The 20,443-nt window shown below is 50.3% G+C and overlaps 1 protein-coding gene across 1 annotated transcript in view; it reads left to right on the top strand.

The window, feature by feature from the left end:
* Nucleotides 1-207: 207 nt before the first annotated feature.
* LOC147673188 (ectoderm-neural cortex protein 1-like) overlaps nucleotides 208-20,443 on the top strand; it is a 29,708-nt gene continuing 9,472 nt past the window's right edge. The window contains exons 1-2 of the mRNA XM_086946974.1: nucleotides 208-339; nucleotides 17,329-19,132. Coding sequence (XP_086803100.1) covers nucleotides 17,344-19,113 — 1,770 coding nt within the window. The 5' untranslated portion in view covers nucleotides 208-339; nucleotides 17,329-17,343 and the 3' untranslated portion in view covers nucleotides 19,114-19,132. The remainder of the gene's footprint in view (nucleotides 340-17,328; nucleotides 19,133-20,443) is intronic.

The raw sequence follows: 20,443 nt of genomic DNA, 5'->3' as shown, positions 1-20,443 counted from the left end.
TTCCAGAGTCCTTACATGCCTTCCCCTCCCCCACCATGATCCGGGGTTCTAGGACCCAGGAGCCCGCCCCCACAGAGCCCTTCTCTTCAATGGCCTGGGCGTGGCCTCTCATTCGAAGGGGCGTGGCCTCCGCTCCATGCAGATGAAGCCCCTCTTTGTCCCTGCCCGGGCCCCGGGGCCCCTCCCCGGGGGCGGAGCCGGGCCGGGGCCGCCTCCTGTAGCTTTGTCCGCGGCGCAGCTGCCAGTCTCACCCAGTGTGCCAGGGGCCGGGATAGGCGCCCGGAGCAGGACCCACGCCATGGAGCCCTTGACGGCTGCTGATTACTGAGGAGCGGGGAGGTGAGTGGCCCCGGAGCGCTGGAAGGGGCCCCGGGGGTGGGTGAGGCGGCCGCCCGGGGGGCAGTGAGCGCTGCACTCCGGAAACTCCTGCACCAGTTTCTACTTTCTGTTGGCCGGGCCCTGCTCACTGCCCTGTTGGGGTCTGCCCACGTTGTCCCCCCCCTCCCTCTCCACCCTGCTCTGTTCAATTCTGCCCAGTTGTCTTTCGGTCCTCCGGCCTCCTCATGTTGAATTCTGCCCAAGGTGGCATCAGCCTGCCTACTTAGAGCTGTGCCCAAGTTGTCAACATATTCTGCCCATGTTGTTTTCTGTCAGTCTACTCTGCCCCTGTAGAGGTATGCCCTCCTCGGTGTCAGTACCTCCACACCCTGTAGAATTCTGCCCATCTTGGTGTCAGTACCCCCACACCCTTCCCCTGTTGAATTCTGCCCATCTTGGTGTCAGTACCCCCACACCCTTCCCCTGTTGAATTCTGCCCACGTTGGTGTATGTACCTCCACCCTGCCCCCTGTAGAAGTCTGCACACGTTGGTGTCAGTGCCTCCACCCTACCCCTACAGAGGTCTGCCCCCTCGTTGGTGACAGTACCCCTGTGGACGTCTGCCCACCTTGGTACCTGTACCTCCACTCTGCCCCTGTAAAACGCTACCCACGTTGCTGTTTGCACACCTTGTTGCGAGTGCAAGTTAAGCCCCCTTGTCCTGCCTCTTCCACGGCGGCCGTGTGTTACCCAGACCGCCCCCTGCTCACACGGCGGCCGTGTGCTGCCCAGCCCGCCCCTCTAGCCTGGCTCCCAGCAGTGCTCTCTCTCCTCTCCGTGTTTGCTGTGTCTGTTTGCTCTTCCTTCCCTTTGATCTGCTCTGTGCACGCAGGTTTCGTGCACGGCGCGGGCGCCATGCCGTTCTTGTGTCCACACAAGCGGCCGCGCCGGCTCTGCTTCTGAAAGGCTGTGGTGTTTGGTGTGTAGGGTGCTGAAGAACACACGGTGTGTGCGCTCTGCACCCCCTCTCTTGGAAGTTCTTTGCACTGTGGTGAGGTGCGAGTTGTTTGGATGCTTTCACTTTTGGGAGTTACTTAACCCTGACTGCAGAATGAATCGACCGTCTGTTGTCCCAGGGAGGGTCTTGTGTGCTGTGGGTGATAGGGCGCCGGTCGACTTGTGAAAGTTGTGTACTCTGCAAGCACGTGTCTTGTACATCCTCTTACAAACAGCAGTTTTGTGAATGGTGTGCTCGTGCACAAGTCTTATTGACAGAAAGTGCTCATGATTCACCTATCACGCGCACGTCGGTTTGGGGGTGTGGGTGTATTTAGTTCTTAAGAGTGGGGGACACCAGTGCCCCACGGCAAATTGACATTCATGGACCCTGTGGAAGGGGTGCAGTAACTGTTGAAATGCACGGACTCTCAAAAGTGTCAGGCACAGGTTTTCACCAACACAAGTCCTCTGTGCCACTGGTGGATATCAGGGCAGCGGTGGTCTGATCCCTGAGGGGTGTGTATGGTGTCTTCCGGGCATGGTTCCATTGTCCTACTCCAGGGTCATGTATAATAGTAGCGTAAAATAGTGCACGCCTGGCACAATTGTCTGTGTTGCTGCTAGTGCACTGTGACGTCACACTCTATGGTGGTGTGGTTTTAGCATTTCTATAGTGTTTACTACCCCTGATGAATGGTTCTGATACCTACATTCTGGGGTCGTGCAGGGTGTCCACGTGAGACAGTGCACTGCTCTGCTGTTTGATGTCAGCCTCTTGTGCACTGTGACGTCACACTCTATGGTGTTAGCATTTCTATAGTGTTTACTACTCCTGATGAAGGGTTCTGATACCTACACTCTGGGGTCGTGCAGGGTGTCCAGGTGAGACAGTGCACTGCTCTGGTGTTTGATGTCCGCCTCTTGTGCACTGTGACGTCTCACACTATGATTGTATGGTGTTAGCATTTCTATAGTGTTTACTACCCCTGATGAAGGGTTCTGATACCTACACTCTGGGGTCGTGCAGGGTGTCCAGGTGAGACAGTGCACTGCTCTGGTGTTTGATGTCCGCCTCTTGTGCACTGTGACGTCTCACACTATGATTGTATGGTGTTAGCATTTCTATAGTGTTTACTACCCCTGATGAAGGGTTCTGATACCTACACTCTGGGGTCGTGCAGGGTGTCCAGGTGAGACAGTGCACTGCTCTGGTGTTTGATGTCCGCCTCTTGTGCACTGTGACGTCTCACACTATGATTGTATGGTGTTAGCATTTCTATAGTGTTTACTACCCCTGATGAAGGGTTCTGATACCTACACTCTGGGGTCGTGCAGGGTTTCCACGTGAGACAGTGCACTGCTCTGGTGTTTGATGTCCGCCTCTTGTGCACTGTGACGTCTCACACTATGATTGTATGGTGATAGCATTTCTATAGTGTTTACTACCCCTGATGAAGGGTTCTGATACCTACACTCTGGGGTCGTGCAGGGTGTCCACGTGAGACAGTGCACTGCTCTGGTGTTTGATGTCCGCCTCTTGTGCACTGTGACGTCTCACACTATGATTGTATGGTGATAGCATTTCTATAGTGTTTACTACCCCTGATGAAGGGTTCTGATACCTACACTCTGGGGTCGTGCAGGGTTTCCACGTGAGACAGTGCACTGCTCTGGTGTTTGATTTCAGCCTCTTCTGCACTGTGACGTCTCACACTATGATTGTATGGTGATAGCATTTCTATAGTGTTTACTACCCCTGATGAAGGGTTCTGATACCTACACTCTGGGGTCGTGCAGGGTGTCCACGTGAGACAGTGCACTGCTCTGGTGTTTGATGACAGCCTCTTGTGCACTGTGACGTCACACACTATGATTGTATGGTGTTAGCATTTCTATAGTGTTTACCCCTGATGAAGGGTTCTGATACCGACACTCTGGGGTCGTGCAGGGTTTCCACGTGAGACAGTGCACTGCTCTGGTGTTTGATTTCAGCCTCTTGTGCACTGTGACGTCACACACTATGATTGTATGGTGTTAGCATTTCTATAGTGTTTACTACCCCTGATGAAGGGTTCTGATACCTACACTCTGGGGTCGTGCAGGGTTTCCACGTGAGACAGTGCACTGCTCTGGTGTTTGATGTCCGCCTCTTGTGCACTGTGACGTCTCACACTATGATTGTATGGTGATAGCATTTCTATAGTGTTTACTACCCCTGATGAAGGGTTCTGATACCTACACTCTGGGGTCGTGCAGGGTTTCCACGTGAGACAGTGCACTGCTCTGGTGTTTGATGTCCGCCTCTTGTGCACTGTGACGTCTCACACTATGATTGTATGGTGATAGCATTTCTATAGTGTTTACTACCCCTGATGAAGGGTTCTGATACCTACACTCTGGGGTCGTGCAGGGTGTCCACGTGAGACAGTGCACTGCTCTGGTGTTTGATGTCCGCCTCTTGTGCACTGTGACGTCTCACACTATGATTGTATGGTGATAGCATTTCTATAGTGTTTACTACCCCTGATGAAGGGTTCTGATACCTACACTCTGGGGTCGTGCAGGGTGTCCACGTGAGACAGTGCACTGCTCTGCTGTTTGATGTCAGCCTCTTGTGCACTGTGACGTCTCACACTATGATTGTATGGTGTTAGCATTTCTATAGTGTTTACTACCCCTGATGAAGGGTTCTGATACCTACACTCTGGGGTCGTGCAGGGTGTCCACGTGAGACAGTGCACTGCTCTGGTGTTTGATGACAGCCTCTTGTGCACTGTGACGTCACACACTATGATTGTATGGTGTTAGCATTTCTATAGTGTTTACCCCTGATGAAGGGTTCTGATACCTACACTCTGGGGTCGTGCAGGGTGTCCACGTGAGACAGTGCACTGCTCTGGTGTTTGATGACAGCCTCTTGTGCACTGTGACGTCACACTCTGATTGTATGGTGATAGCATTTCTATAGTGTTTACTACCCCTGGTGAATGGTTCTGATACCTTCACTCTGGGGTCGTGCAGGGTGACCACTTGAGACAGTGCACTGCTCTGGTGTTTGATTTTAGCTGCTTGTGCACTGTGTTTTCACAGTATGAAGCGTGTTTCTCTCCCCTGCACTTTACAGCCTGGCATAGTCTGTACAAGATGGTGCATGACTTGGTTCTCAGATTTGGGGGCCAGATCATTGCATTGTTCTGTTGCCTGTATACTTGGGTGATGCACAATGTTTCACAAGATTGTGCGCGCCTCAGTTATCCGCCTTGCGGGTGGTGCTCTGTTTTCACAGCAAGCGCATTGACCCCTTTGTCTATGTTCACTGAGACATAAACTCTTCACGAGCTACACACATGGTATGAAGCTTTCTTCATGCCTCCCTCACTAGGCATAAATGTTTCACAAGACCAACCTTGCCCGAATCTTTCAAAGTGCCTTGCGCTCTTCGCACGAATAGCTTATGAGACGCACATTGCATCACTTTTTCTTCCTGTCGCACTCTCTTGTTACAGATACTTCACAAGACACACACAGTACATCCGTCTTTCTTCCTGCCTCACTTTCTTGTAACAGATAGTTCACAAGACCTAGTGCATCAGTCTTTCTTAACGACTTACTCTCTTGTTACAGATAGTTCACAAGACACAGTACATCAGTCTTTCTTCCTGCCTCACTTTCTAGTTACCGATAATTCACAAGACATAGTGCATTAGCCTTTAACACATCACTCTCTTGTTACAGATAATTCACAAGACCTAGTGCATCAGTCTTTAACGACTCACTCTCTTGTTACGGATAGTTCAGAAGACACAGTGCATCAGTTTTCTTCACGCCTCACTCTTGTTAAAGATAGTGCACAAAACACACAATACATCAATCTTTCTTCACGCCTCACTCTTTTGCCACAGATAGTTCACAGGACACGCTTTACATCAATTGTTCTTCCTGTCTCACTCTCTTGTGACAGATTGTTCACAAGACACACGGTGCATCAGTTTTCTTCACCTCACTCTCTTGTTACAGAGGGGTCACAAGACACACCGTGCATCGGTTTTCTTCACACCTCACTTTTTTGGCACTAATACCTCACAAGAGACAACGCATGAATCTTGTTTTAGTGCCCACCTTGTGTCACTGGGCAGAGTGCAGAGACTGAATACTTAACTTGTGACAATACCCTGGTATTTCGCTGGTACCCAGAATCCTTTGCTACTCCTAGGTAACACCTTGCTTATGGCCACCAATGACACCGTATTGGCCAGACTCTCGCTAGTGCAGTACAGCTGCTCGCAGGTTCCGCCTCAGCGCCTACTTGGAGGTCCTGGCACTGGCCTCAGTCAGGAAGCACCAGACCTGCTGCCTACTCACAGGGCTCTGATGGGGGGGGCGGGGGTTACTATTCAAAGGCCAGAACTGAGTTACTACCACCCTGCAAGAGCGCTTCCCTGGAGCGATAAGACGCTCTTGGCGGTCCCCCTACCAGACAGGGCGTCGTGCTTTCTCCTTTCTCACCACTGCGGCCTGGAACCAACTCCCGTGCCATCTGCGCTCCTGTTCAGACTTTGCCAAGTTTAAAAAACCCGTGAGATTTGTTTGTTCTAGCTGTTATGGTTCTGAGCTGGCGCAGCGCCCAGATCTACCTTCGTTGCGCTATATCAGTGAAATAACACAGCTCCCAGGGCTGGCGTCTGGGGCATCGGTACCACACGCCGGCGGTGCAGTCCTGTCGTGCCAGCACGGTTCCTGGGCACGTGTTAAAATGTTTACCCGTGCGCCAGATTAGAAGGAAACATTACACCCCCTCAAGCCCTGTGTGCTGAGTGTCTTAATATAGTGTCCTCGACCCTGGTGCACTATGGGAGTGGGAAGGGGAGCGCCCCCAGACCTCCGTGACGTCAACTGAAGCTGGCCTGCCAGGGGTCGAGAAGGACACTCACACGGTGAAGCAGTGACGTCATTCCGGTCCCGGGAATGTCGGCTGTGTTCCTGTTCGAGGGGGGGACGAGGGGTGGGGGGGGCGGGGGGGGCATACTTCAGAGGGTGGCTCAAGGAAGGCCGGGGTGCCGAGCACACCTTTGTGTGGCACTGCCCTCACTTCTTATCTTGTTTGACAGTCGGATGTGTTCCAGGTGTGATTCAGAGGTTCTGCAGTTCGTTGCTTGATGCCTCAGGCGTGTGTGGCTTGAAGGCGGGACTTCCTGTCAGCACGGTGACCCGGCGCAGCCTGGAAGCGGCTGATGCACTGTTTATTTAATTCCTCCTAGTTCAGATTACTTTTAGACCTGCATTCGTATCTTGTTTTATGACATCATATTTCTATCATCAGGGAGGCGATTCGTAAAATATAGCAGTGGCGGCCCAGTTTTGTAGCGCTTCGTAAATCGTAATTCCTTTGGTCCGCGCGCACCGCTTGCTACAAAGGCCGAGCCGCCCCAGACATCAAGGCGGCGGTGAAAGTATTCACGAGTCCAAAGGTTCGTGTTTGCAGTCGGAAGTCGACTTCCAATCCCGGCTCAGCAGGTCTGCTTGTGTGATCTTTGGGCTGGCCATCGGCTCCTCCCTTTTCTGGAATCTGTATTTGTATTTTATGGTACTTGTAAAGCGCATCAATCATCCCGAGGGACATCACGGCGCTACGCTAAGAAAGAATGCCGGTGCTAAAATGCTTCCTCTTAATCTAGTCAATGGTAACTTCAGTATCTGGTGAAAGAGTGGTTTTCAGTTTCTTTCTGAAGAGTCCATGGGCCTCTGTGAGTCGTGTTGGCTGGCTGTGGCTATTGAGTCTTTCCCTGTGAGTGCCAGAGAGGGGGAGCCGTCCGTCTGTGGGGTGTGAAATATTCCTGCCGGGTCAGCCTTGGGGCTCCCTAGCGGACCCGGAAGTGGGAGGCGAGGGTGGGCCTTCCGCCGACTTCAAAGGGTGCAAGTCTGCACCTTCAAGCAGCGGGCAAAGCTGGGGGCATAAGTACCAATGCGGTGCGTCGCCCTAGCGCCTCGCAATGCGGCGCTAGGACAACGCAGCACTAAAATTAGATTCATCAAGGCCACTTTGCCTGGCCGACGGGCTTGATAAATCTAAAGCAACACAACGCAAAGCAATGCGTTGCGTTACTCTGCACACGGGATGTGTTCCACCAGTGGGTCCTCCTGTGCGTCCATCCACCCATGGATGTTGGCGTATTCACAGATGAACCACTCCTGTAGACCTGGAAACTCATCAAAATGCTACGCCTCCCAAGGTGAGGCATAACCGGGAGAAATATCTTTATTTCTTCTCGTTTTTTCCTCTCTGTAGGTGCGCTGCTTCCTGCACCAGGGTGCAAGGGTGCCGGAGTTGGCACAAGGCAGCACGTTGTGCACCAGCTCATGGAAAAGACAGGAATGTGCCGTATGATGTTAAATACGGCGCAATCCAGCATTTCCCTTTCACGCGGCTCCGCAAGGTGGTACACTGCACAGCGCTAGTACTTGATAAATGTCGCTCTCACAGACCGTCACTATCGCATTTTAGACTGTCTTTGTGCACCACTGTTGGATGGAGGTGGTCAGTTCCGAGAGAAGGTCACTCTGGCCAGTGGATAGCACTGGGATATGTGTCTGTCCTGCTGCTAGTCGGCCCATCCAAGCCTCTCTTAACCAATTCTTTTAAAATATACAGCGGGTTTTCGGGCCCTCTCACCTCATGCTATTAGCTGTCTGGTGCATCCTTCCGCCTCCTGTGAAGTTTTTCCATTGCGACGCATGAGGGACTATTTCCCCATCTGAAAGCACTCTGAATCATGCATGACAAGTTAAACTCTTCATCTCGCAGTGCACTGTAAACAGAAAGCTGTCTTTTTTTAATGCAGCAGCTTTTAAAACATTTTAGGATTCAAAATGCAAACAAGAGCTTGCTTGATTCTTGATTCAAGCATGGATTTGCTTACGGATGTTTATCTTACCGAATACACAGATATCCTATTTGCATGTTGAGCACTTAACAACCCTTCGATGTGCATATTAAATATAGTACGTTTAACACTTCACTTCTTTTATTCCTTGTGAATTCCCGGAAGTTTCGTTTTTCTGTACCTTATTTATTGGCTCCCCTCAGGCTTGCAAGGCAATTTGTATTCCATTTCGAGTCATTATGTTAATTTCTCGTGTATCCAAGTGTTCCTTCCTCTCGTGTTTCCTGGGCGAGGACTTCCTTCCCCTCCTCGGAGCCTTACAATGGCGCTGCTGTGCACTTGCTGGTGGGTGAAGTCATTTGCTAGCGGCTGAGCAGGGGTGCTGTGCCTGGACCTGCCTTCCCACCCTTCCCTAAAGCAGGTAATGGTGGTGGCTTGTGGGCATGTCTGTGGGGAGCTGTTCTCTACCACAGCCCTCAGCAGATGCCTCATTGGCGGTGCTTTTCATGTTTTTCCAGGTCCTGGATGCTTTTTGGGGCCCCCCGAAGATGATGAAACACGTTATTTTATTTTAACCACTTCTGAGATTAAAGAAAAGTCACATGGATTTTAGGTCTAGTCTGGACAGCGCATGTGCTGCAAGGCATGCTGTATTCGAGTATGGACTTGAAGCTCCGCCCACTCTCTGCCCACTCTCTACCCATATTTTTCGTTGGCTTGTGTCATTGTCCTTTATAAATGCTGGCTTCTGATTCGTTAATAGGCTTGTTAGTCCCTATTTAGTACCGCCTTGTCTTAATTTTTAAACTCCCACGAGGACTGGCCCTTTCAATTCTTTTGTTACACGGTATGTCTTTTTCAGTCTGTAAGCACTATTTTGTTTAATGCGTTTCTCCTACTTCAGCCATGACATAGTTTCCTACAACTTTCAGCTCGCTGTGCACGCTTTCACTTTCCAAGCAGTCCGGGACATTGGCAGCCGAGGTTTCACATTTACAAGCGTTTGAGCTATTGGCATTGTGAATGGCAATGCCTTTTATTTATGTGTTAATTATCAAAACAGGTAAATAAAAAAAGGCATTGTAATTTACAATGCCAATATCTTAAACTCTCACAAGTGCGAGACCTATTGCATTGCAAATGCTTGTTTTTCATGTGTGGGGGATGTATCACACCAGCGTCTGCTACCAGCTACAGCTCTTGTTTATTGGCGACTCTGGGACTCGTGATTATGTGGCTCAGAACCTCTGCCACCAAGTGGCCACCCTACCCAGGCCAGATCGTCGAGGCAGTGGACTGGCTAACTGGGCTTGGCTCCTGGCTAGAGAACCTGTGGGTGGCATATTTTGTGCCATTTCTGCACAGTAATAACTATCAACTCCGTGGCATCCCCTGTCCAGAGCTAAAAAAATTATCTTACACATTGTACTTCAGTTAAGCGCATTTGTATAGCGCATAGACAGGAGTTGTACGATTCTGAGGCACTTTCACAATGTAGGCACCATTTAGAATGCTGGAGTTGAAGTGGTCTGTTGATATTGTGCGTGGCTGGGCTTCTGGTTGTCGATGTGAGTCCTAAGGTGTGCGGCCGGCAAGGGTGGGTCCACTGTTGTGGTGTTTACCAGGTTTGAACATATATCGGTGGGGATGAATGAATGAATGTGCGTGCCGAAGGATACTGCGGCCAAGTCTGGTGAGATGCAGAGAGTTTTTATGGCATGGGCACCAGTGGGCAAATGCCCTGGCCCCCCCACCACACCTTCCAAGGCCCCCCTCGGAAAGTTACCTGTCTCTCTAGCTCACTTCTGTATCTTAATCTTGAACGTATACTTTACCAGCATAGGGCTTGAATTAGCAAAAACTAGTAATAAAATCCAAAGTTGTTCCAAACAGGGGCCAAAAATATTTCTTGCCCAGAGTCTCCAACATCCTTAATATGACACTAATGCTCACGGTATGTACATTTCTCTGCTCCTGGTGGTTGCTGGGTTTCATGCACCACCACCCTATGCATGTGTGTGTCTCTCATGTGTGTACGTGGTATGTCTGTTCGCCCGTTTCTCTGCCTCAGGTGCTTGCTGGGTTTTATGGCACCTTCATCTTTTGGGTGTCTCGTATGCCATTCTCTGTGCACGTGCCTTAAAGATATTCTGGACACTTGGGCCAACCCACTCTGTCCCCCCTGAGCCTATAGGGCGTTACCCTAGAGCAGAGGTCTTCAAACTTTTTGATGCCAGGACCCCCTTGTAAAACCTTTTTAGGCGTAAGACCCCCTTCCGACAAAAGATTTTAGAAACTGGTACTCCTCATCATCAACAACTATCTACAACCATAAATGCGCCTGTTAGACCTCATCCATCCATCCATCCATCCATCCATCCATCCATCATTCATCCATCATTCATCCACCCACACTTCCACACATCCATCCATCCTTCACCCATCCACCCTTTCATCCTTCCTTCCATCCATACATCCATCATCCATCCATCCTTTCATCCATGCATCCATCCTTTACCTATCCACCCATCCATCCACCCATTATTCATCCACCCGCCTTTTCACACATCCATCCATCATTCATCCATGCAACCTTTTATCCATCCATACATCCATCCACCCTTTCATCCTTCCATCCATACATCCATCCTTTACCTATCCTCCCGTCCATCCATCCACCTTTTCACACATCCATCCATCATTCATCCATGCAACCTTTTATCCATCCTTCATCCATCCACCCTTTTATCCATCCTTCATCCATCCACCTTTTCATCCTTCCATCCATACATCATTCATCAATCCTTTCATTATTCCATCCATCCACCGTTCATCCATACATCCATCCATCCATCCACCCTTTCATCCATCCATCCTCCACCCACCCATCCATCCTCCACCCACCCATCCATCCTCCATCCACCTTTTCACACATCCATCCATCCTTCATCCATCCATCCACCCTTTCATCTTCACATCCATCCACTCATCTTTACATCCATCCACTCATCTTTACATCCATCCACTCATCTTTACATCCATCCACTCATCTTTACATCCATCCACTCATCATTCATCCATCCACTCATCATTCATCCATCCACTCATCATTCATCCACCCACCTTTTCACACATCCATCCTTTCATCCTTACATCCGTCCATCCTTCCTTCATCCTTCCTTGCTTCCATCCATACATCCTTCCATCCACCCTTTCATCCATCCACCCTTTCATCCATCCTCAATTCACCTTTTCACACATCCATCCATCCTTCATTCATCCACCCTTTCATCTTTACATCCATCCACTCATCATTCATCCACCCACCTGTTCACACATCCATCCATCCTTTCATCCTTCCATCCATCCTTCATTCCATCCATACATCCAATAAACCACCCTTTCATCCTTCAATCCTTACATACATTCATCCTTCATCCATCCACCATTTCATCCATCCATCCACCCACCATTCATCCCCCACCTTTTCACACATCCATCCATGCAACCTTTTATCCATCCATCCTTCATCCATCCACCCTTTCATCCATCCATTCATCCTCCACCCACCCACCTACCTTTTCACACATCTATCCATATATATATATATATACATACATACATACATACATACATACATACACACACATGTACACACACACGTATGCATGTGAACAACCCGAATGATAGAGTGCGGGCAGCTAATGTGCGTGTTTATTTAACACTTTTTTATGCACAAAATGCATCTTCCTGTCTAAAGCTACAAACATCATCAAATGCCAATTTTGAATCCCGAACACAATTGCTGAAATTTCGCATAATTGTGCAAAGGAAGTTAAGCAGACTTTGAACACCCCCAGTTATAATGCGGAGAGGCTTGCAAAAGGACCACACATGTTTCACTCACCCCTTTTGCAGGTAATGACATGCAACAGACAATCCAAAGGTTGATTGAAAGGTTTTCTCCATGTCTGTTTGTTTCAAACGAGTGTTGTCATTCTCACACAGAAATCCCTATTATCATGCAGGGGGGGGTCTGGGGTGCACAAAATCACGGACAGCGGAGTGCTGGCAGGGGGAGGGTGGTGCGAAATCCATCCAAGGACAGCAGAATGCGGGCAGGGGTGTGCGAAAATGCACAGACAATGGAGTGCGAGGGGGGGGGGGCCCAGGAGAGGTGGCAGAAAGCAGGCGAGACCAGCAGCCACCATTCCACTGGCACACTAAGATACCTACAGGTTAAACTAGCGCTATATAAAACGTTACAAATTAAAATAAACTCCACAGCGAAGTCCATTGAACTCAAAGGGCTACAGCCTCCTCCCCAGCCCCCCCAGCCCTCCCAGCTCGTGAATGTGAGCCCTGCTGAAACAGCCTCAGGGACATATACAAAGGCACACCAGAGTACTTCACAGGTCTTCAAAAGACCTTTACTTGTTAATGAGGCTTTAATGTTTTTCACACCTTGGTGTGAATAAGGCCGCCGCCGTGAGCACCCTCAATCAGCCCGACGCCAGGAACTGCACTCTGACAGAATCGGCGACCCCCTTCCCAGGACTCCACGACCCTCCTGGGGGTCGCGCCCCACAGATTGAAGACCTCTGCCCTAGAGAGACAGCAGTATTTTGATTAGAAGCAATTTATGCCCCCTGGGAAGCTATCATGACCCCATGTTTGCTCAGGTCACGTGACACTTTCCAGGAAGCTGCATTTTGCATGCTGGGATTTGTAGGTCCAGATTTACAGCTAAACTGTCAGCCAGACCCAATCTTTAAACTATACATGCTGTGTGTTGTGATCACCCAGACCAGTGTTCCTTTAGCTCCTCGTCTCTCGCAATTGGCTGTTTGGCATTTCATTCCGCCTCATTGCAGTGTGCAATGGTGTGTTTTTACATCTCAAAAGTATTCTGAATAATAAATCACGTAATATCATTAAAAATGTCACCCATCCCAGCATGCACTGCTGCCCGACAGAAGGCTGCGGGAATTGAATGTTTAAGGAATAAGTCCCATGGAGGCCTGGACGCGTGAAATTCCACTCCGCTCGCGGAGTTTTTCCCACTCCGCGCAGCACACGGAGTTCCCAAAAACTCCGCTCCGCTGAGTTTTTTCCTGACTTGCATTTGCCAACCTTAAGTTGGCGAGCGTGGAAAGGTTTACTCCAGACCGCCTCCCGGTGTGATTTCTCAACGCAGGCAGTCTCGGGTGGCCCTACCGCTCGCATTGAGAAACCTTCCGTTCGCGTTGCGGAAGCCGCCACTCGAACAGCACATCTACTCGAGCGGCAGAAAGAAGCAGCGCCCTCTTGTGCTGCGTTTTGTGCTGTTTGCGCTAATTTTCCAGCGCGGGCCAAACACCGGGCGCAAAAAATCAGCGCAATCGGCACACCCTGACGCTCAACCACTTGCCGAACTCCACGTAGTGAGGTGGAGTTTTTGGGACCTTCATGAACTCCGCCCAGGCCTAGTCCTATGTATTGGAGGGCGTGACCGCTATCCTAGAAATAGACGATTTACTCAGGTTAGTAAAGACTTTGCAAATCGCCGATGTTTATTCAACACTGAATGACTACCCAATATAACGACCGCAGCACACGAATTCGCTGCAGAGAAGCATTCCTTAAGTAGCTTTTTGGCAACTTCCAAAACGCCCAGATGTGGGTTTTTAATCCGAGTCTCGTTCTGGCCCCAGCTGTGTCTGGCCACCTCGCCCTCCTGTTTTTCCAGCAGCGGAACGAAAATTGAAGGCTGCCAGGGCCTTTTTATAGCGCCTCTTTTTCAAAAATAAACCTTGAGTGTGGTCATTGTGCACCGCCCCGTCTCCTGCGGGCCTTCGTCCACAGCTCTGACCTCAGATGCGAGGTCCCAGCAGAAGGGGATGGCAGGAGTGTAGCTGGTGCGGCAGGTGCAGTTGCACCGGGACCCAGAGGCCTGAGGGGCCTACTGAACCATGATGATTGCCCGAATTTACAGCAGACAGCGGTGAGGTCTTTTCCTTTCACGGGGGCCCATTGCACCCTTGCTGGGACAGACAGATGTGTGGGTTTGGTTTCCAGACCCAGCTGCGGTGTTTGATGCCTGAATTGGAAACGCTCCGGGCGCGGTCCCAAACTGAGGCCGCCTGGGTGTGACCTTGCAGCCCAAGGACATTCCCCGAAGGTGTTTAACAATCGCAGCTTGTTGAGCACTGGACATTTCTGGCTAGCATTGAGTGAAAGATGACTTAGAAACATTTTATTTCAACTTGGCATTACCGTGGAGAAGTGTGGCTCAATGGTTAGAGCGGCAGACCCTGGTGCAGAGGTTTGGCCCGGGACCAGGGTTCAATTCCCCGCCTCGGTGGGTCTTGGGCTCAAAATTCCACGGACCTGATAATTCTCGCCTCTGTGCCTATTCCAATCACGGAGTCCCACTCTGCAACTCTGGGCAATAGCTTGCTTAATCTCCACAACGGCCCCCACAACGCTAAGGATGCCTGGCCTCCACCTTGGGGGTGCCCAGGATGGACACCTCACAGGGAAAGCCAGGATGGGTTCCACAGCGGTATTCGTACAAGCGCCTTGAGACCCTTGCGGGTGAGTAGTGCGCTATACAAGTATCAATTTACATTTACCTTAAAACCCTCACCTGTTGGTAAAGATGACTATTGTGCATCATTAAAACTTCATTTCCAAACCTCCTCGTTTGTTGTCCGGCCTGATGCATTCTGGGATGCATTTTTAGCGAGACAATGTAAATCTTGTGTTTTTATATAGTATTTTAGAGCGGGGTTTCCTTTATTTTAAGGCCTCCCACTGTTGAACAAAATGCAAAACCGCAAAAGATAATAGAAAGTCTGTCCTTCGAGACGTACTATAAGCTGTGAACAGTGCAGCAGGTGCAGTGCGCCGGGGCACAGTGGTGTGAGGGTCCCGCTTTACACCGATTTGTGGTTGTTTTTTCAGGGTCAGATCAGGGGGTGTAAGTCTATTTTACGTACATGTATTAGGACGCGCAGCACCACGGCTACGCTGCTGACTCACATGTGACCCTGGTGCTATTAGAAGCGTGGAGCCTCGTGTGTGAGTGGGGGGAGCAGCAAGTGGTCCTCGGTGTCTGGCTGCCCTGTCCTGCCCCCTCCTTGGAAGGCATTCACCACAACGAAATGTCACCCTTTCTCTAGTCCCTGCTATTGCAGGGACCAAAGAGTACCCCAGTACTACAGGGGTGTAAGGGTACCAAATACTACACCAAAATAGCAGCCATTCTCCACCCACAGTCATTAGAGGCCATTTGCAGGAGTAAGTTCCCCTCACTTCTGCAAGTGGCTTGATCTCCGCGTGCAAAATATGAATTTGAACCATAAATTCAATTTATTCACATATAATATTGGATCACCGTGGTGTGATGCCATGTAGGAGTGAGGAGTAGGTATACCGGGAGGGAACGCCCCATAGAGTTTGTGCACACCTTCAAACTTGTGTTTGTGGCTATTGACCTCTTTGTCAGTCCGTTTACCCTTCAAAAAGGTTGGAGATTTACTCCTACCATAGGAGTAAATCCTTTTCCAGTGTGGGCAGGGGCGGCGAACTCCCCATTAATTTGGGGGTGTAGGGAAGGGGCTCCTGTTTTGAGAAAATGTTTTCCTCGTGGCGAAAAAAAAATAGTAGTGGAAATTTTACTCCCCAGGGCCCATTTACGCACGCGTAATTCTACGCACAACCACGCACGCGTAACTGCAGTAGTCACTACTTCCGGAAAGCTGGTGACCGTAGTGAATTGTGATATCTGCGCCTCCGCAGTGGATGCCTGCAGGTCTCACTGGTTACGTCATGCCAGAGAGTGGAACATTCGGACGGAACATGTATGACACGAGCCGTGCAGGCATGTAGGCCCCAAAGAACGAGCCTTTTGTTCCAACTTGCCTCAGCGCCTTCGGGGTTCCCCGTGCACTAAAGATGAACCGGTTCGAGCCGCCCTGCTCCGTTTAATAAACATCCCGTGCTGTGGCCGGAGGGCTGCCGTTTGAGGAATGTGACTGCTTTTGAAGTAAGTACCTGTCCAGAACGACGTGCAGCGCGCGCTTTAGGCTTGGACCTGAGAGCACCTTTCTTCTCTGCCCTCCCTGGTTCAGCGCGTGCCCGATCAAATGTTTGTATCGGTGCAGATGGAGAAGGCAGGAGATTAAACATGCAATTGTTATAGGAGCATCTGACATTTTATAATTGTACATTTCGGTTCTTAGGGGGAAAATCTTCCAAAATGGGGCATTTTCAAACATGGCCCATTTTCATAAAAGTTATAGGATTGGCCAAGGTTGAGAACACCCACTTTTGTCTGTGCATTTACAATACAAGGAGATTAAGTGATATGCCCAGAATCCCACAATGTTAAATCTACCACCAAGGCCACGTTTCGAACGTGTCTCCAGGTCCCAATGGCGGCAGCTCGAGTCAGTTGCCACATCTGCTCACACATTGTAGATATTTTCCCAGCTGGAAATGCATGTGAAATGGCTACTCGGAGGTTAGTGGCTGCGGTGAGTAGCGAAGGTGTATCACCAAAGGGAAACTTTATTTCCCTCTGGAGAAAGACTTGTTACTTGTGCAAATGCCCTATTCCCCATTACTCACATCAGTTTCCACCCTGTGTAATCTGCTTGTGTGAATTTTGCCCAGTAGGGTAAGTAGTCTTGGAAATCTCGGGACTGTCATAGATTTACTGGAGCAGGCCTGGTTATCTTCATAATTGGGTGTTGGGCAAAGGTGGCTACCTGGAAAGGGGCCAGGGGGCTGAAAAAAACGATGGACATTAACATTCGCATCATATTTATATGCACAGCATTTCACCCACTGGTGAAAATACGATAGAGCTACTTACTGATGATAATGTGTGACTAGCAATTCTTGAAGTACTCCAGAGAGTGTTTGGGAATTGCATAATAATTCGAAATTTGCTCCAAATGGTGCAGAAATCCTCAGGAGAGTACGTTTCTGACATTCCGCGTAGGCGTTGAGTGAGACCGAGTGAGAGTTGATTTAAATTCTGGACCGAGAACATGCATAATTAAACAAGTTGCGCAGTAAGCAGTATCTTTGTGTTTGTTTACCTTGGACCAGCTTAGTAATACTTTCATTTTCTTTTTTCCAGAAGAGACCACTGAAAATGTCTGTCAGCAATCACGAGAACCGGAAGTCGCGGTCCAGTTCGGGCTCGATGAACATCCAGCTCTTCCACAAGCCGGGCCACGCAGACAGCCTCCTGACGCACCTCAACCTGCTACGCAAGAGATGCCTCTTCACCGACGTGGTGCTCCTGGCGGGAAACCGCACCTTCCCATGTCACCGGGCAGTGCTGGCCGCCTGCAGCCGCTACTTCGATGCCATGTTCAGCGGGGGGCTGAAAGAAAGCCGCGACACAGAGGTCAACTTCCGTGACGCCTTGCACCCCGAGGTGCTGGAACTGCTACTGGACTATGCGTATTCTGCCCGCGTGATCATCAACGAAGAAAACGCTGAGTCGCTTCTAGAGGCTGGGGACATGTTGCAGTTTCTTGACATCCGCGATGCCTCAGCGGATTTCCTTGAGAAGAACCTCCACCCCGCCAATTGCCTGAACATGATGCTGTTGTCGGATGCCTACTGCTGTGAAGGCCTCTTCGAGCTCTCCTGGAGGATGTGCCTGGCCAACTTTGCCTCTGTGTACCAAACAGAAGACTTCTTGAGGCTTCCAAAGGGCAAGCTCATGGAGCTGGTGAGAAGCGAAGAGCTGGAGGTAGAAGACGAAGCGATTGTCTACGAAGCTGTGATTGGGTGGGTGAAGTTCGACCTCCCTCGACGCCATGACGACTTGCCTGACCTGCTACGCTGCGTGCGGCTCGCTCTCTTGCCTGAGTCGTACCTGAGAAACATTGTTGCAGGTGATGAGTTGGTGTACGGCCACAAGTTGGGAAAGGAGATCGTGGAGGACGCGGTGCGCTGCAAGATGAAGATCCTACAGAACGACGGTCTGGTGACCGGCTTTTGCGCCCAACCTCGCAAAATCAGCCAGGCTTTGCTGCTCCTCGGCGGCCAGACTTTCATGTGTGACAAAATCTACATGATTGATCAGAAAACCAGTGAGATCATGCCTAAGACTGACATCCCGAGCCCACGCAAGGAGTGCAGCGCGTGCGCCATCGGCTGCAAGGTGTATGTGACTGGCGGCAAAGGATCCGAGAACGGGGCCTCCAAGGACGTTTGGGTGTATGACACTCTTCACGATGAGTGGTCCAAAGCTGCCCCCATGATGGTGGCCCGGTTTGGCCATGGTTGCACAGAACTTGACCATTGTTTGTATGTAGTTGGTGGCCACACAGCTGTGACAGGCTCTTTCCCTGCTTCTCCATCGGTGTCTCTGAAGCAGGTGGAACAGTATGACCCACATGCCGATAAGTGGACGTTAATGGCGCCCCTCAAAGAAGGCGTCAGTAATGCTGCAGTGGTTGGAGCCAAAATGAAACTCTTTGTCTTTGGTGGCACCAGTACCAACCGCGATAAGCTGCCCAAAGTCCAGTGCTTTGATCCGTGCCTGAACCGGTGGACTGTGCCAACTACCTGCCCGCAGCCCTGGCGCTACACAGCCGCCGCAGGTCTGGGCAGCCATGTAGTGGTCATTGGTGGCGACACAGAGTTCTCGGCCAGCTCGGCATACCGTTTCAACAGCGAGACCTACCAGTGGTCAAAATTTGGGGACGTCACCTCCAAACGCATCAGTTGCCGGGCAGTGGCTTCTGGCAACAAACTGTATGTGGTTGGGGGATACTGCGGCGCCCAGCGCTGCAAAACTCTGGACTGCTACGACCCTTCGTCGGACACATGGAGCAGCGTCACTACAGTTCCTTATTCCCTGATCCCGACAGCCTTCGTCAGCACGTGGAAGTATTTGGCAACCTAGCACGCTCTTCCCTCACCAGGTAACTATTTGTATTTTTAAGTAAAAGTGACTTATAACTTTGTGTTTTGAAAGTGTATATTTTCATCTGCCTTTATTGCAACATGGTGGTCAACCCTTCTTGCCACCACATTACTTATCAAGCATACTAAAGTTATAATTATGCAGAAATCCTAGGTAAATACAAGAGGGACAAAGATTCCAAAATGGAAGGTAAGGATGAGTTTTCATGCTAGTCACTGAACCGAGACGCGCTTTATTTGTGGACTACATTGTGACATTTTACGCGCCCCCTTCCTATCCCTGTTTAGATTAATTGTCCACATCACTCTAGAGCCCTTGAATTTACTGCTAAAAGTTGAGGTGGATAAAATTAAATATTCACCTATAAAGTTGAGATACTTCCCTCTTGGGTGAAGTTTTCCAGCTCTGCCTGGGGTGAAGCTTACCTAGCATGCCCTAACCCATGTTTGCTGCTGCTGCTGGATGTCCCACCCACGAAAGGCGGGACTTCCTGCTACAGAGGAACACTGCTAAGCTGTTGTTTTACGGCTACCCCTCTTAGACCTGAGTGGCAGTGGTGAAACCCAATAGCAGCTGTGCACGTCACATTCTGCTCTGTCGAGAGTTTATTACTACTGCACCGAATGAACTGGACTGTAAGGGCTTTGCAAGGACGATGTTTATTCGGCATGGGTAGCTAAATTATGTGGCACGACAAGGCAAACTGTTGACATTATGAAGAAAATTATGTGGCATTACTAGCGATATGTTTTGAAATTTGAACACATAGCATTGCCAAAGGGAAGCCAGTGTTTTAGCAATACTCGAAAATTTTAAGACGGAAAAATATCTATTATTGGAAAATGTTTTCAAAATGGGGTCGGCTCTAGGCTCATGGTGGCCCTGGGCAGGGAGCGTAGGTAGGGGGCCAGGCAGGGCCGGACTGGCCATAGCGGGCACCGGTCAATCCCCCGGTGTGCCGCACGGGTGGGGGCCGGTTTGGGGCCCTGGGAACCGTTTTTGTTAAAGGTCCAAAATCGGCCCTGTACCAAAATTGGCCGAAAAACGGCCCCGGCAAAGAGCTCGGCAGCACCTCCAACGACCCTGAGTGGGGAGGGGGGGCCGGCCGATCACTTTGCCAGGGCCGGTTGTGGTTTCCAGTCCGGCTCTGGGCCCTGGAAGAGGGGGTTCGGGCGGGGCGGAGCGCGGAGGCCAGTAAAGAGGGGGAGGGGTCAGGGTGTTTGGAAGTGGAACAGAGCCGGAGGCCGCCAAATCCCTGCCAGGGGCTGCCACCAAATTTGCATCTATCCTCAGAGGATTATTATATTAA

This window comes from Lissotriton vulgaris, chromosome 12 (assembly GCF_964263255.1).
Source record: "Lissotriton vulgaris chromosome 12, aLisVul1.2, whole genome shotgun sequence".
Lineage (NCBI taxonomy): Eukaryota > Metazoa > Chordata > Amphibia > Caudata > Salamandridae > Lissotriton > Lissotriton vulgaris.
This window is presented reverse-complemented; position numbering and strand designations above follow the sequence as displayed.